Here is an 18,532-nt window from a genome sequence, read left to right as displayed (position 1 = left end):
TGTAGTAGAATACACAATGCCATACAAAGATATAAAGTAAATAGAAAAAAGACATACAAAGTATAATATTTTTACATTTTTTCACAGTGTGAATCTATTACCAACGTATCCTGCTGTAGGCAGCCTTTTGTCATGTGAACAGAGCCTCATTAAATTGTGATAATGGTCAGCTGCCGATGTTCAGAAGAACATGATATTGCACCAGAAGGAGATATTCTAACCGGTTGGAAGATCTCCTTGTGATTATGGGTCTGGATGCAGACATCAGTTTGGAGACCAGGGGATGTCCACTGGACCGGAAGTATTCGGAAATATCACAGTATATGAGCTGCTTCAAATCACATACACAATCCACATTTACAACATTACTTACAGAGCTCTTACAAAATATTACTTCCATGCTCTTTCCTAGAAGTAAACTTTGTAAAAAATAAAGTACACATTCAAATTGTCTCTAAATTTATTAAATATGTTTCAGTCAGATGCAATTATCTTAAAGGGGTACTGCCAAGTTTAAAATATCCCCTATCCACAGGATAGGGGATAACTAGGTGACCACTGGGAGTCCGACTGCTGAAATCCCCACCATTGCAGAGAACGGGGGTCCTGTTCCTCCATTCTGATGGAGCTGCAGGTCGTGCATGCTCACTGCCGCTCCATTTGCATTCCCCCGCTCTAATGGAGAGACAGGTCTACCACGTACCCTGCCGCTCCATTCATCTTTTATTGTAGCTGAGCACTGTGCTCGGCTATCTCCAGCACTCACAGAGAGAAAGAATGGAGCGGCAGTACGCATGCACAACCTGCAGCTCCATCAGAATGGAGGAACGAGACCTCTGTTCTCTGGATTGGTGGGGGTCTCAGCGGTCAGACCCTCAGCGATCAGCTAGTTATCCCCTATGCTGTGGATAGGGGAATAACATATAAACTCGGCACAACCCCTTTAAATATGAAAGACTCAGCCTTTGGCCAATGCCAACACAATAATTCACACAACGGTTTAAATAGAAGAGCAGAAACTGGCTAAAGTGGTTTCATCCAATATCTGCAGAATTAATTCTCTTGAAAAGTACAACATATATACAGCTATAAATTAATTCTAAATAGATTTTCTGTTTTCATCTCTGTCCTAAAAGTCTTCAGATTCCGGTATGGTTAGTTATCAGGCCACAGTCTCGGGGGGAGGATCTGGCTCCTTGGCGCACAGGTAGTCAGGTTCATCCCAACTGCTGCAGAGCTCAGAATATCCTAGTTGAGCGGTAAAGTCCATGGACAACGTATCGGGGATCGTCGGAGGAAGCAGAGAGAACGTTCACAGTCCTGCTTAAACATCAACCAGTGCCGAAAAATGTCAAGGGGATTGTGCATTGACATTTCTGAATTTTTAATTAGATTGAAGCTGAAGAGTCGGTAACGCACTAGGAAACATTGCACTCCAGGCCCCGCAGCAGGAAACGAGGCCACATGTCTCTTGGAACAAGGTGTATTGCCAAAGATTTCCAGCAACTGTGAATATCTGCAAGAAACAGGCGAAGCACTAAGCATGCGTTGTAGATGGTTGACAGCACCATACTTTGGGAAATATACTTCTACTGGGTTGCAGTCCAAATAGAATTAGTGGAAAGTTCTTCATCACCATTTTTATGCACCCTTAAGGGGGAATCCACAGATTTGCTGCAGAAATTCCTGCTTTTGCTCCATACATCCAAATAAGGGCCTGCAGAAAGAACCACATGCAGATGAATGGAATAGAATTTCTGCAACAAATCTGCCACCTGTGAATATACCCTATGAGTGTCACAATTATCACATAGGTAACTGTGACCTACCGCATACGTAAATCATGGTAGAATCTGCTGACATCCCACCGCTAATGCAAGTGAAAAGGCGATTTTACATCCCATTCACATGCAGCAAAAACACTGGAATAATGAAAGTGCTGTGAATTTTTAAATCAACATCATATTCACTATTTTGGTGGAGTCTGCACGAAAAAGTTGTGGATCCAAGGGAGAAGTAATGCTGGATTTACATGCCCTGACCAAAAGCCAATTATTGGGAAAGAAGCGTCCCTTCCAGACTATTGCCTGCTCGTTCAGTGGAGGTAAAGATCTGCATTTACATGCACGATCCCCTCCACAGTATGTGGACGAGTCATGGCCACTGCGATCTGCAATTCTTGTCCGTATCACAGACAAGGATAGGACTGCTCTGTTGTGGGCTGGAGGTTCCATTCCGCAAAATGCGGAACACACATGGCAGTGTGCATGAGGCCCAAGAGTTTCAGGTTTAGATTTCAGCTCCAAACACAGCCTTATTGAATCCAGAGAGCTGGTGTGTACAATGTACCTGTGCTTAATCCATTGTGCTAAGACTAGCCATGCATTGAGGCCTGGACTTCAGTCAGTCGGTTACAACTTGGGGTACCCATTCTTTGTGCTCTCTGGTACAGGTCAGAGTCTCCAAAGTAACGAGCTCTGTATAGTAATCCTTCCTCTGTACATATAAAGAAAAAAAAAAGGTTAGTGGATTCACCTACACATCAAGCTGCTGAAAATATTTTACATTTACCATTTAATGATAAAGCATCAGTCACCAAAATGCTGGCTCCCATGTATCTGGACGGTTGCTTCTGAATTAGTTCATGCACTGTGCACTACATGGACATTTGGGGTTCGTCCTTGCCCCTTATCTCTTTGTATACATAACCCTTTCACAAATTAAAGGGGTTCTCTGAGATTTACACACAGATCCTCAGGATAGCTCTTCGTCATTAGATTGGCCAGGCTGCGGGACCCCTTCCGATCAGCCGTATAACAAGGCCGTGGCCTCTTCCTAGGCCATGTGACGTCACGTTCACCGGTCACATGGCCTAGGCGTAGCTCTCCCCATTCAAGTGATTGGGGATAAGCTGCAAGCTCACCACTATCAAACATACGGCACTATGCTTGGTAAGCTGCGAGGAGGCCGCGGCTCTCACAGGAGCGCTGCAGCCTTCTCAAACAGCTAATCAATGGGGAGTTGGACCCCCCACCAATCACATAATGACGACATATCCAGAGGATGGGTCAGCAATACGTAAATTCTGGAGAACCCCGTAAACATTTCCTGGAAAAAAATGTCTCCAATGTACACTTCTAAAAGCAGCTGTTATTTATTGAAACCCTCCCATGAGAATACGCTGCTGTAGAACACTGACTAACTAGAAATGGTGACGGATGTTCTTTGAGGTTTACATATCATTATCACTAGTATCAAGGCTATTCAACAAAGGAAATAATCCAAAGTGTCTGTAGACTGTGGACTGTAGAGAAGGGCCAGCTAGCCCCTCATGGACAGACCTTCCAGCGTCCCCCTTATATTTTCACAGCACAGTGAATAAGAAGACTCTGAAGACTCAGATTATGCATACAAAGTATACAAACCATCCACACGATCCTATACTCCGGCTGGGCACTGGTATACGGTACTCACTTTGCTGCTTCTCCTTCCAGCAGTTATTCCTTAGATTGGCTATGAAGTCTTCTTCTACACTTCTTTCTACATTTCTTAGATTATTGCCAGTATATTCTTCGCCAAAGCTTTCTGACACAAAATATGGGACCTTAAGGTGCTCAGTGACTCTCTTGTGTATATGACCCACAGACCTGCATATAAAAGACATAACACAATCAAATCTACAAGAGGTGTTGTTTTTGGATTTCTCCCATGTGTATACAGGGATACAGCTGTTTGTATTAAAGGAACATGTACAAGGCACAACTTTCCATTCCACCAATAAGCCCCCTTATGAGATGACTACAACCATAAGGTGGAGACTCCCATAACTACTTGGGGCACTTACATTGGGTAAGTATTGTTCTAAACGCTCACAAATCATTTGATTTGTAAATGGACCACGTGTACACAACTTACTACAGTTTTACCGGTGTTGTTGTCCCTTAATCAAAACTCATCACCTCTCCACTGGATTGGTGAGAAGTGTCTGATCGGTGGGGACCTGACCGCTGGGACCCCCACAAATCACAATAACAGGGGTCCTGTGTTCCACCGTTTGAACACAGCAGTGGTCAAGCAGGCGCACTGCAGCTCCATTCAGCACTATTGGACTGCTACATTTGGCAGTCCAATAGACTTTGAATAGGGCAGCAGTGCAATTCAGACAGGGGGACACTGTGCAATAATATATTTTAAGATCTAGATGCCTCATTGTAAAGCCTGTATTACACTGCCCGATTTTTAGGCAGGTGATCGCTAACAAGCCTTCACTCGCTCATTGGGCAATTTTGATTTTTAAGCATGCTTAGAAATCATTGTTGGCCATCAGCAGATCATGCCGCCGGCAAACCACTATACAGCATGGGGACGAGGGATGGCATAGCGATCGCTCCTCCCCATGCTGTGGAGGAGATCGCTGCATGTAATAGCAGCGCTCTCCTCCGCTAGGAACACTTCCCTCCTGACAATCGTCTGCCACATCGGGCTGTGTAATATAGCCTTTAGAATTATCTCATTGCTACTAAATAAACGGTTTAAAAGTTGCCATTCGTTATTGGGTTATTTACAATGACCTCCAATGTGCAATTGACCTTCCAGTCAAAATTAGTTAAGGCCTCTGGTGTATACATAACCCTCGCCGAGGACACGCTCTAAGCTGAAGAACATTCATTATTTTATGTACACATTGGTCTCTTCTCTCATATAGATGTACTTGTGGAGCACAATTCACATAACGTTATAATCTCAAATTCTAGTGCCTCTCAAAACTGCAAAAGGCAAATTTATCATTCCTCCCTCGTCACGCCGAGAAAAATAAAATAAATGTATTTGCAATATCTTTCCTGTCACTTGCACAAACACAAGCAAGCAGCGTTTTTTTCAGCTGCCGCTGCCACTTTTCTGAAAGGGGGGGGGGGTGTAGTGGGGCTGGCACATTTTACCTTTTTACTTTAGTTTTAGGGTGTAAAAGAATACTGAAATCTACACCAACTAGAGGTTAGCGTATATCTCAGTTTAGGTGCACAGACTGCTAGAGGCAGTGTCTAATTTGTGACATGGTGTATGCCTTTGGCAGCGCACGGAAATATCACAGGCTGGCATAAAGCGCCCATCTATGATAAATTCCCCCACTGACCACTTTCGTGCATAAACATCACTTGAGTGGCACCGCTGTTTAAGGCCAGGTCCAAAACAATAGCACAAAGCTCCTAGGAAGTCAATAACCCTTTAAGGACCCATGACGTAGCTGGGTCCGATCCCTAAACATGGTGCCCGCGCGCCTTAGCCACGTAGTTTCTGCTATTTTAAATAGCAGAGACCCGTGGCACATGTATGCGATCAGCCATAAGGCTGATCACATACATCTTACCTTTCAGATGCTGTGGTCAAATGTGACCACGGCATCTGCGCAGACCGGAACCGGAAGTCGCACGCTTTCAGTCCGGTAACAGCGTTCCCCGGCTGAGATCGGAGGACCTGTTACCTTGCACTAATTGACCGAAGCCTCAAGGAGGCTTCAGAGTCAGAGTCAATTAGATGTGTATATACAGGCCACTAGGTGGAAGCCTTGTATTGATCTAGTGCAAATGAAGTCTTCAATGATGGCTATTTAGCCATCACTGAATACTATGGGCAATCGAATGATTGCCAGTTATTGTCACCCAAGGTGACTTTAAAAAAGTAAAAAAAAGGTTTTACAAATATAAAATTAAAAAAAAGTTCAAATCACCCCCTTTCCTTAAAATAAAAATACTTAACAAAAAAAATAAAAAAAAAATTATATACAAACATCATGGGCATCGCCGCGTGCGAAAATGCCCATACTATTAAAATATAACAATATTAATGGCATACAGCAAATTGTGTAGTGGAAAAAAAAAAGCCAATTTGCCATATTTTTGTCACTTCAACTACCCAATAATTTTTAAATAAAAAAGTGATCAAAAAGTCGCACACACTTAAAATTGGTATCACTGAAAACAGATCGTCCCGCAAAAAATGAGCCCTCACACAGGCCCGTAACACATAGCTACAAAAAAGTTATAGGGGTCAGAATATGGTTCAAAATGTTTTTTCCTTAAAAGGTTTTGCCATAATTTTTTTTTTCCAGTATTAAAACACAAGAAAAATTATACAAGTATGGTATCGTTGGAACAAAACTGACCTTGAGAATGAAGATAACAGGTCAATTTTACCACATAGGTGTACAGTGTAAAAAAAAAAAAATTATAATTTTTTTTTTTTATAAATAAACCTTTATCAGAATTGCATTTTTTCCCCAATTCTACCCCATTTGGAATTTTTTTTCCCCACTCCCTAACTAGGGGTGCACCGAAATGAAAATTCTGGTCCGAAACTGAAACTGAAAATTCAGGATGCCCTTGACCGAAAACGAAACTGCCTTTTTGCCCAAATACTTTTAAAATACTTTTTTTTTTATGATATTTATAACAGTGCCATCCACAGACCCCCCACCTCATAACAGTGCCATCCACAGACCCCCACCCACCCCATAACAGTGCCATCCACAGACCCCCCATCCCATAACAGTGCCATCCACAGACCCCCACCCACCCCATAACAGTGCCATCCACAGACCCCCCACCTCATAACAGTGCCATCCACAGACTCCCCCCACCCCATAACAGTGCCATCCACAGACCCCCACCCACCCCATAACAGTGCCATCCACAGACCTCCCCCCCCCCCCCATTGCCGCTCCAGTACAGACTAGTTATAAAATGTGTACAATTAATAAGGATTCTATTCATGAGGCCCCCTCTGCAGTAGAACATTCAATATAGCCACATCCTACTCACAGGGCTGTTATCTTAATGCTGGTCGGCCGGGCAGACGAGCAGCAGCGTCACGACTGACGTCACATGCCTGCGCCGCCTCCTTCATTCAGAAAGTAGGCCGGGCATGACGTCAGTCGTGACGCTGCCGCTCGTCTGCCCGGCCGGCCAGCATTAAGATAACAGCCCTGTGAGTAGGATGTGGCTGTATTGAATGTTCTACTGCAGAGGGGGCCTCATGAATAGAATCCTTATTAATTGTACACATTTTATAACTACTGGAGCTGGGAGCCGGAGCACAGTGAACGCACCGGCCCCCAGCTCCTCCTCCCAGTCCCTCCCCTCTATTTTCTGCCGATATGTACCAATATCGTCCGAAATGGATTAGGCCCATTTTCGGCCGCCGGAATTTCGGTGCACCCCTACTCCCTACTACATGGTATGCAACCGTAAATGGTGCCATTAGAAAGTATAAAATTGTCCCGCAAAAAATAAGCCCTCAAAAGGCTATGTGAATGGAAAAATAAAAAAGTTAGGACTATGGGAAGGCGGAATATCCCAGGGTCCTTAAGGGGTTAAACATTGTTTAACTCATCAAGACACCCCCAGTTTGTATGTCCTATCTGTGGTGGTTACAACTGCCGACTATGAAAAAAAATTGCATAAAACAGTGCATTCTTCTCTTAAGATGCAGTCATGTTTTCCTTCCCTCTGAATGTATGTACCAAGTGTAACCTTAACTTGATCTTCGCAGAAGTTGGTTCGCAGCTTTCCCAGACTGTTAAACTCAAAACTTGCCAAGTTATAGTGATAAATCTCCCCCCCCCCCCCCCCCCCCAACCACCATAAGAAAAGCTGGTAGATTACACGGAGGCTACAATAGGGACCAGAAACCATGTTGCCCTGATATTATATGATGGATGCAGAGTTGTGTGTAGGCAACATTTTTATACATGTAAATTATTTTATTTTTTACATGTTTATTGAAAGTTTTCATTATAACAACAGCAGTTGTACAAAATGGACAATAAAGTCCTCCAACATCCCACCCACACCATCCCTCCAAACCCCATCTCAGAAATGAAATGTATAATACATGTGCAATCTGGTATTTGCTACTTACTCGTGTACTTGAACTAGTCGTTGATATGGAATAAAATGACATTCTAAATTATACTTTGGCTCATTTTTTTCTGTTCTATGTGTAGCTTGTACCATGCGTCTGAAGTCCCCAAGTCGCTAATATCTCCGAGTCAGTATAGAAAGCCGTCATATACATTCTCCACTTTATAAAAAAAGTTGTTGATGTTGATTTACAGTGTTGTGTGTCAATACGCTCTAATATTAAGCATTTAGTCGTGTGCTGAATGATCTCTGAAGTATCAGGACTAAGCCAATGATTTAAAAGGCATATTTTGGCCGCAAGCATTGCCACATAAAGTGCAGCTGGTATTTTGGGTTTATTTGTGTCTCTGCCTATATGGAATAGAAGAATTTCTGGGTCCATTTGGATCTTCTTGAGGCATTTGGAGTTTATCATTGACTAGCAGAAGGACCCGGCTTCGCACGGGTATATTTAATCTATTTAATTTTATTTTTCTGTGTGTCGCAGAAAGATAGACAGTTAACCCCATAACAGAGACCTCCACAGTAAATCTCCCCTTTAACAGAGACCTCCACAGTAAATCTCCCCTTTAACAGAGACCTCCACAGTAAATCTCCCCTTTAACAGAGACCTCCACAGTAAATCGCCCCTTTAACAGAGACCTCCACAGTAAATCGCCCCTTTAACAGAGACCTCCACAGTAAATCGCCCCTTTAACACAGACCTCCACAGTAAATCGCCCCTTTAACACTGACCTCCACAGTAAATCGCCCCTTTAACACTGACCTCCACAGTAAATCGCCCCTTTAACACTGACCTCCACAGTAAATCGCCCCTTTAACAGAGACCTCCACAGTAAATCGCCCCTTTAACACTGACCTCCACAGTAAATCGCCCCTTTAACACTGACCTCCACAGTAAATCGCCCCTTTAACACTGACCTCCACAGTGCCCGCCCCTTTAACACTGACCTCCACAGTGCCCGCCCCTTTAACACTGACCTCCACAGTGCCCGCCCCTTTAACACTGACCTCCACAGTGCCCGCCCCCTTTAACACTGACCTCCACAGTGCCCGCCCCTTTAACACTGACCTCCACAGTGCCCGCCCCTTTAACACTGACCTCCACAGTGCCCGCCCCTTTAACACTGACCTCCACAGTGCCCGCCCCTTTAACACTGACCTCCACAGTGCCCGCCCCTTTAACACAGACCTCCACAGTGATCGCCCCTTTAACAGAGACCTCCACAGTGATCGCCCCTTTAACAGAGACCTCCACAGTGATCGCCCCTTTAACAGAGACCTCCACAGTGATCGCCCCTTTAACAGAGACCTCCACAGTGATCGCCCCTTTAACAGAGACCTCCACAGTGATCGCCCCTTTAACAGAGACCTCCACAGTGATCGCCCCTTTAACAGAGACCTCCACAGTGATCGCCCCTTTAACAGAGACCTCCACAGTGATCGCCCCTTTAACAGAGACCTCCACAGTGATCGCCCCTTTAACAGAGACCTCCACAGTGATCGCCCCTTTAACAGAGACCTCCACAGTGATCGCCCCTTTAACAGAGACCTCCACAGTGATCGCCCCTTTAACAGAGACCTCCACAGTGATCGCCCCTTTAACAGAGACCTCCACAGTGATCGCCCCTTTAACAGTGACTTTCACAATAACTGCCCCTTTAACAGGGTCCTTCATAGCGCCCGCCCCTTTAATAACAGTGACCTCCACAGTGTCCTTTCTATCCATTTTAAAAACTGTTTATTCATCGAAGGCGCTTTAAATTTCGGGTGGTTCAAGATTGACATCCTTTTGGATATCAAAAATGGGAGGTTATATATTTTTCTAACCACTTTCCATGAAGCTATCGTGTCTCAACAATATAGGCAGCACGGTGGCTCAGTGGTTAGCACTGTTTCCTTGCAGCGCTGGGGTCCTAGGTTCGAATCCGACCAAAACAACATCTGCATGGAGTCTGTATGTTCTCCCCATGTTTGCGTGGGTTTCCTCCCACACTCCAAAAGGCATACTGATGGGGACTTTAGATTGTGAGCCCCATTGGGGACAGTTGGTTGCTAATATTCTGCACTGCCTGGACTGTATCTTTTGGGAGATGACAGAGTCTCCTATGCGTTTTTTAATGCAGGGATTAGTACAGAGGGTTTCATCCCTTTGGCTAGGGAAGCTGAGCTTGCCCGATTTGTTACCGTATTTAAATAATCGTGCTTCTCTCCTTTTCCCATTTAGTTCCTCTTTTGTCCTATGCCATCTATCACTCTGCTTTAGTTTCATTCCATTTTTGTTTGGATTTAGTAGATGGGTGTAGTTGAAAATCGGTATACGAATCCCTAAGGGTATTCGTCAGCTATTTTAATTTCTGGCCTGTCTTTTTCTTTAGGCCTTTTGTGTAGGCCAAAATCTTCCCCCGTAACACAGCCTTTCATACTCTCCATACTAGTTGTGGGTGAGTTTATGTCCCAATATTCCCCCCACCAGTAATTCAACATTTCCAAAAAGTTTTCATTTGAGGCTAAGTCAGAAGGGAATCTCCATAAGAAGTCAGTCCCCTTAGGGATATTATCCGCTATTTCCATGAGTACTATAATTATGGCTAACATTTTCTGAAGGATATTGTCAGATACTAAAAAATAATCAAGACAAGACCATGAATCATGTGCTCCCGAAAAATGGGTATATTCTCTCCCTTCTGGATAAAATTGCACCATGCATCATGTAACCCAACTTCAGAAGTTAGTTTATACAGGGTTGTATCTCTGTGCCTATGTGTAATTTGCCTTCCGAATGAACTGAAACGATCTTCCTCATGAAACATCACCGCACTCATGTCTTGCGCTACCATTGGGAAGGGTATGGGGTCTTTAAGTATAGTATTCCTTAGATCTGCAAAGAATTCTGAGTTTGTGTCGTTTGGGCCGTATACGTTATAGATACTTAGGGTTTCAGATATTAGGCTGAGATGTACATGGTAAAGTCGACCCTCTTGATCCTCTATAGTAGGTGTTATTTTGTGACTCATATTTTTATGAATCAAAAGTAATACTCCCCCTTTAGAACCGTTAGATGGCGATCCCAGTACATGACCAACCCATAAATCGATGCATATGAAAAAAATCTGCCCTGGGTAAGTGGGTTTCCTGGAGTAGTGCTATATCTGTCTTTAGACGTTTAAGGTGCCTCAACACCATTAGACGTTTATGAGGGGAGTTTAACCCTTTAACATTCCATGTAGCTATCTTTGTCATGTTTGAAGATTAAAATAGGTAGTTGTCTATTGACTAGCTTGCTCTGTACTTGTGTATAGTATAGTCGTTTTTGAGATGAGTAAAAGATTCCCACAAACCAAATTCCCCTAAACCCTCCAAACAAGTATGAACATAACAGCAATATATAGTCACATAGTTCGGATCTCACTTCTTCCCAGCATGGCGTCAGCTTACCCAACATTGGCACGCTGAACAAGGAGAGAAGAAAGAGTTAACCGCTCACTGTGCTCTTTAGAAGTGATACTGGGAAGCAGTCAGGGACGTTCAAACAATGCTATTACCCTATATTTTCAGACCCCCTTCTTGGAATGTGTCCGATTGCTCCAAAGACGGAAATAGTGATCTTTTTATGGATCTGCTGGGGCTCTTGCTCTTTTCCTCTGCTCCTTGATCTGATCCGTTTTCTAGCGAGGTCGGTGAGTCCCTCTGCGGTGAATAATTGTTGCGCCTGTTGTCTTGTAGAGGTTGGCCCCGTGTATATAGTGTTCCATCTTGAAGAGCATTTTTCGCTTCTTGAAAATCATGGTAAGTATCTGAGGAGCCATCCGCATTATAAATCCGCAGGATATAGTAGTGCAAATTTAATCTGAGCTCGATATAACTCTGAGCAAATAGATGAGAATTCCTGCCTTCGCCTTGCTACCTCTGCAGCGAAGTCTTCAAAGAGCAGGACACGATGCCCTCGTATCTCCAGAGGAGTTTTGCGTTTTTTAGAGGCCCGTAGAATAGAAGCCTTTTCAGAATAGTCCAGGTACTGCATTATGATTTGTCTGGGCCTTTTGCGACAACGCCGGGTGTAATGGCGGATCTGACTGACTTCACTGGTTAGTTAGTGGGGTTGGGCCCACTCTGTGAGCGCTTTACAAATGGCGGGTAAATTGAGCGCTTTAGGCAGCTCTTGCTCACAAAGATCATTTATAGGTACAGATTCAGGAACTCCCTTTAACCTGAGGTAGTTTCTTCTCAAACGATTCTCTAGGTCAACAATTTTTGCGCCCATCCTTTTATTCTCTTTGATGAGCTTTGGGTGTTCTGCTTTAAGATAAGAAAAGTAGTCTTCTAGAGAACGGACTCTCTTTTCCACTGTGTTTAAGCTTCAGCCATGCTCAGTTATTACCTGACGCAGATGCACCAAGGACTCCGATACCGTGGTCTAGAGGGAATCCTGCAAGTCAGGGAGTATTCGTGCTGCAACCTCAAGCACCAGTATCTTGTAATCAATTTTCAGCTCCTCCCTTGGTTCGTCTCCATCTAGAGAGTCTTCCGCAGGAGGTAATGGAGGTGCTTCCTCAGGTTCCATCCGGGGGTTGGGTCCGCCATATTGCGTGTTGCAGAAAGCGTTCTTGTAGTCTTCTGCTGTCCCTTTTGTCGGGTTCTACTCCCCATTGTAACTAGGAACCGGTCCATAAGACTCGGCACTACTGTTTATTAGCAATAAGCCCAAGTCTTGTGCAGTGTCAAGCCTGGTATATCGAGGAGTAGAAGGTAAACAGAGTCACTCGGAGTGGAGCTCTATTCAGCACAAACGCTCATGCTGGCGTCGGAACCAGAAGTTGTATTTCTTTTTTTTTGTCTTAGTTTTTCTTTAAAGGAACACTTGACATCACTTTCTATCAGTTTAGACCAATTACCACCAACATGGCATATGTTACCAATCTTTATGTAATGGCATAAATTGGAAACTATGAGAAGTGTTCCGGGTAGGTACTTACGGTCTGTGACTCAGGCTGTAAGGCGGATTGGACACCATCATTTGACTTAGAGCAGATACAATTATCAGGATCAGAATGGGCATCAACTGAATGAACATACCAAGACTTCCCTGGACAAGAAACATGAAATGTTCAGTTTTTAGTAAATAAAATATGGACATGATTGTCTGTTCACATTGTTAAAGTACTGTGAACTTGGGAAGAAAAGCACTGATGGTATCTGCGTGTGTGATCCCACCTTATATCCTATCCTCATTCCAAAACGTGAAGCTTACTGCTAAAATATGGATTGGAGGAGGTCAAACTGCCAGGATCAGAAAATGATGGGGCTGGGGTGCTAGCTAGACTGTGCATCTCCACACCTGGCATTGCGGAGGGCACACATTAGGGAAAACTATGCAGGATTGCTGTGACCCCTTATACTCCGGATTAGTTACATATTATAACAAAATGCAATCACTTTACGAGTGTGTGAACCCAGCTTTAAAAGTGCATCTGTCAGCAGATTTGTATCTATAAAACTGGCTGACCTGTTCTATGTGCACTTGGCTGCTGAAGACATCTGTGTTGGTCCCATGTTCATATGTGCCCACATTGCTGAGAAAAATGAAGTTCTAATATATGAAAATTAGCCTCTAGGAGCAACGGGGGCGTTGTCATTACGCTTAGAGGCTCCGCTTTCTCTGCAACTGCCGGGCCCTCTGCACTTTGACAGGGCTAGGAGTGATGAGGTTGTCACTGACTGGCCCTGTCAAAGTGGGGAGGGCCCGGCAGTTGCAGAGAAAGCGGAGCCTCTAGGTGTAATGGTAACGCCCCTGTTGCTCCTGGAGGCTAATTTGCATATCTTAAAACATCATTTTTCTCAGCAATGCGGGCACATATGAACATGGGACCAACACAGATGCCTTCAGCTGCCAAGCGCACATGTAACAGGTCAGCCAGTTTCGTAAGCAGAAATCTGCCATTTAAAGCTGGTTCACACACTGCATATTTGTGGTGGCATTTCATTAGTGAAATCTGCACTGAAATTCTATAACAAAGTACAGAACAGCACATGTGAATGGGGCCTTCATAAAAGGCATCCACATGCAGTGTTATAAAGTCCACAATAGATTCTGTTCTGAACTTCTGCCACAGAGTTCACCAGCGCCAATGCAAAAACTGAAATGCCCAGCGAAACCCACACATTCCATGTAAACATGGTTGTACCCGTATGGGTAACCATTTGAAGATATGCACAAATAGATAAACAGACAGGACGGCACTACTCCAGCTCTCCTCCACGGCATCCAGGGAACACACACTGCGGCGAGGACACCTGAGCTCGCAACAGATTTCAGTGGTGCTCAGTCTCAATAGAGTCAAATGAACATGAAGTATGGAGGTAAAAGACGGCACTCACCGATAAAAGTCCAATTCTTACTTTAATTCATCCACATATGTATGAACATACAGGCAGACGATAGGGGTGCAGGACGCCACACAGGCACCATGAGGCGACGGGCGTTTTGCATGAGATTGCGCTTCCTCAGGCCTCTCGTCTGCCTGTATGATCATACCTATGTGGATGAATAAAGTAAGGCTACTTTCACACTAGCGTTCGGGGCTCCGCTTGTGAGTTCCGTTTGAAGGCTCTCACAAGCGGCCCCGAACGGATCCGTACAGCCCCAATGCATTCTGAGTGGATGCGGATCCGCTCAGAATGCATCAGTTTGGCACCGTTTGGCCTCCGCTCCGCTCAGCAGGCGGACACCTGAACGCAGCTTGCAGCGTTCGGATGTCCGCCTGGCCGTGCGGAGCCAAACGGATCCGTCCAGACTTACAATGCAAGTCAATGGGGACGGATCCGTTTGACGTTGACACAATATGGTGCAATTTCAAATGGATCCGTCCCCCATTGACTTTCAATGCAAAGTCAGGAGTCCCCATCAGATCGGAGTTTTCTCCGATCCGATGGTATATTTTAACTTGAAGCGTCCCCATCACCATGGGAACGCCTCTATGTTAGAATATACCATCGGATTTGAGTTACATCGTAAACCTCAGATCCGACAGTATATTCTAACACAGAGGCGTTCCCATGGTGATGGGGACGCTTCATGTTAGAATATACTGAGAACTGTGTACAGACCCCCCCCTCCTCCTGTAATTAACTTATTGGTGGCCAGTGCGGGCCCCCCTCCCTCCCCAGTATTAAATATTACCAGTGCGGCGGCCTCCCCCTCCCTCCCTCCCCAGTATTAAATATGACCAGTGCGGCCTCCCCCTCCCTCCCCAGTATTAAATATTACCAGTGCGGCGGCCTCCCCCTCCCTCCCTCCCCAGTATTAAATATGACCAGTGCGGCCTCCCCCTCCCTCCCTCCCCAGTATTAAATATTACCAGTGCGGCCCCCTCCCTCTATATTTATTGGTGGCCGGGCCAGTGCGGATTCCAAGCATTGTGAGCAGTGCGGCCTCCCCTCTCCCCCCCTAATTAAAATCTCCCCCCCCCCCCCCATCATTGGTGGCAGCGGAGAGTACCAATCGGAGTCCCAGTTTAAATCGCTGGGGCTCCGATCGGTTACCATGGCAACCAAGACGCTATTGCAGTCTTGGCTGCCATGGTTACTTAGCAATAAATACAAGCATTATACTTACCTGAAGAGCTGCGATGTCTGACCGGCCGGGCGCTCCTCCTACTGGTAAGTGACAGGTCTGTGCTATAGGCAATGCGCCGCACAGACCTTTCACTTACCAGTAGGAGGAGCTCCCGGCCGGTCAGACATCGCAGCTCTTCAGGTAAGTATAATGCTTGTATTTATTGCCAAGTAACCATGGCAGCCAAGACTGCAATAGCGTCTTGGTTGCCATGGTAACCGATCGGAGCCCCAGCGATTTAACTGGGACTCCGATCGGTACTCTCCGCTGCCACCAATGATGGGGGGGGGGTGATTTTAATTAGGGGGGGAGAGGGGAGGCCGCACTGCTCACAATACTTGGAATCCGCACTGGCCCGGCCACCAATAAATATAGAGGGAGGGGGCCGCACTGGTCATATTTAATACTGGGGAGGGAGGGAGGGGGAGGCCGCACTGGTCATATTTAATACTGGGGAGGGAGGGGGGGCCGCACTGGCCACCAATAAGTTAAATACAGGAGGGGGGGGGGTCTGCCCCCTGCTGCCTGGCAGCATCTACCAGGCAGCAGGGGGCAGTCGTGTACACAGTTCTCAGTATATTCTAACATGAAGCGTCCCCATCACCATGGGAACGCTTCTGTGTTTAGAATATACTGTCGGATCTGAGTTTTCCGAAGTGAAAAATCAGATCTGAAATAAACAGTTATGCAAACGGATCCGTTCTGAACGGATGCAAGCGTTTGCATTATAGGAGCGGATCCGTCTGTGCAGACACCAGACGGATCCGCTCCTAACGCAAGTGTGAAAGTAGCCTAAGAATTGGACTTTTATCGGGGAGTGCCGTCTTTTACCTCCATACTTCACAAACATTTGAAGATACCCTTGTGGTAATACATTCCTCAGTGGGTATTTCCAGGAAAAAACGAGTGCCTATATTCTATGTAAGGCTCTATTGGTTTGAGTATTGGGCTTTAAATCTCTGATAATAATTTGATATTGTACATTTAAAATAAATTTATGGATCAATCAGACAGCCTCTTTCTATTTTTTCCTATACATTTAGTATATTGTATGCAAACTCCACGTTGATCTAACTTCCATCCGGAAGGCCACTAATCACATCCCCCCATTGGCGCCTATCTTTATATTCTTCTATTTTGGGAAATTCCTTTCCCAGAATATCAAAATTTAACCCTCTATTTTTTTATTCTGTACCCTTATGGATCAGACTAAGGGTCCTTTTACATGGGGCAGGTTCAGCCCCAAACGAGCACATCCTTTTTACACGGGGAGATGTGCTGCTGACATTTACGGTGCAGCATGAATGATGACATCACGCGACAGACAAGTGGCATGTTTGCGAAGGGTAACAATCAGGAATTTTTTTTAGTTCCCGATCATCAGCCTGTGTAAAAGGGCTCTAAGTATTTTCAAAACCATGAACTTACAAAAGCTGGCTCTGGGCCGAAGATCCTTCCAAGCATTTACTTACCACCTATAAATTACATTTATATACTGTACTAATCAGGAAGACACAGAGCAATGCTGTGCCTATAATTCACTGGCAAATATTAAAGGGACACAGACAGGCCCAAATAGCATATTTAGGTATATATATGACAGTACAGGTCATATAAAGTGTATTAGAATCATCTAAGTATCCCCCCTGTCCACCTTATAAATACAGTAAACTGAAGTTTTATAACCTGCTTTCATCGTGTTCAATCTGCCCAAGGGGCGGTGTTTCATCTCAACTTGCGCCCAGCCAGCCTCGCCACAACTGCCGTTTGAAGCGCCGCCCAGCTCATCAATATTCATTTCGCTGGGCGGCTACTAGTGTCCCCGGCCATCTTCAGCGCATGCGCCCGGCACCCTCACTGGCCGGGATCGCATCGCGCCTGCGCACAGTCTGATTCCCAGAGGCCGATGCAGCCTCTGCGTAATGCGCATGCACCGGGCACAGCCGCGCTTCAGAGTAGCCGCCCAGTGAAGTGAATATTGATTAGCTGGGCGGCGCTTCAAACGGCAGTTGTGGCGAGGCTGGCTGGGCGCAAGTTGAGATGAAACACCGCCCCTTGGGCAGATTGAACACGGTGAAAGCAGGTTATAAAACTTCTTTTTACTGTATTTATAAGGTGGACAGGGGGGATACTTAGATGATTCTAATACACTTTATATGACCTGTACTGTCATATATATATACCTAAATATGCTTTTTGGGCCTGTCAGTGTCCCTTTAAGAGTTTATATTGGAAGAGAAGGATGCAGGTTTAGCCTTTCCTGACCATCAGGCAAGATCCAGTAAATCTGCACCTTTCACGTCAGTCATAGAGCTCCCTCTAGTGGCCAAACTAATAACTACATAATCCCTGAACATTTCTCAAGGGCTCATCAATTTCACAATCTTTTGTACTTACATCGCCACGTTGTTCTCGTCTGTCTGGTCTCTGAGAGTATGTGTAATGCATTCGGCCATTGCTATATACATGAACGTTACCTAAAGGTGCAAAAAAAAAAAAAATTGTAATTTTCTCTAAAACTGCTAAAACTGTGATATGGATATCATTACAGCCAGATGTGGTAAAGATGTGCTTACTAGAGGGAAATCCTCCTCCAAAGAACATATTGAAGAGGTCTTCAGGGGAAATGTCAGCTTCAAAGCCTCTGTGGAAGTCAGAGTGTCCGTGTCGCGACGCAGTGGCTTTCTCCTCTCCAAACTGATCGTACTGCTTTCTCTTGTCTGCATTGCTTAACACGGCATAGGCAGTCCCAATGGCTGAAGATAAGAGCATCAGAAAGGGTTAAGAATACAAGGTATCTTACTGAAGCACAGATAAAAGATTAATCACAAAAATCACCACAAAGGGGTTGTGCCCCAAAAATATTCTGCAGTTTTCAAACCAGCATTTGGATCTGAATACTTTTTTTAATTGCATGTAATTAAAAATGTTGTATATATGCTGAGTAAAGCCTCATTCACACATCAGTGTTTGATCAGTGATTTCCATTAGTGATTGT

General features: G+C 44.9%; 1 protein-coding gene across 2 annotated transcripts in view; it reads right to left on the bottom strand.

Annotated features, from left to right (window-relative positions):
* Positions 1 to 442: 442 nt before the first annotated feature.
* Positions 443 to 18,532, bottom strand: part of DNAJB12 (DnaJ heat shock protein family (Hsp40) member B12) — a 96,202-nt gene continuing 78,112 nt past the window's right edge. Inside the window, exons 4-9 of one of the 2 annotated variants that reach the window (XM_044298389.1) lie at positions 18,111 to 18,290; positions 17,932 to 18,011; positions 12,896 to 13,005; positions 3,475 to 3,647; positions 2,350 to 2,496; positions 443 to 1,717 (exon numbers count right to left, since the gene is read on the bottom strand). In XM_044298389.1, the coding sequence (XP_044154324.1) occupies positions 2,375 to 2,496; positions 3,475 to 3,647; positions 12,896 to 13,005; positions 17,932 to 18,011; positions 18,111 to 18,290 (665 nt within the window). In that variant the 3' untranslated portion in view covers positions 443 to 1,717; positions 2,350 to 2,374. The remainder of the gene's footprint in view (positions 1,718 to 2,349; positions 2,497 to 3,474; positions 3,648 to 12,895; positions 13,006 to 17,931; positions 18,012 to 18,110; positions 18,291 to 18,532) is intronic. The other variant, XM_044298388.1, reaches the window with a different exon arrangement.

The sequence above is a fragment of the Bufo gargarizans genome, chromosome 6 (genome assembly GCF_014858855.1).
Source record: "Bufo gargarizans isolate SCDJY-AF-19 chromosome 6, ASM1485885v1, whole genome shotgun sequence".
NCBI classification, from domain to species: domain Eukaryota; kingdom Metazoa; phylum Chordata; class Amphibia; order Anura; family Bufonidae; genus Bufo; species Bufo gargarizans.
This window is presented reverse-complemented; position numbering and strand designations above follow the sequence as displayed.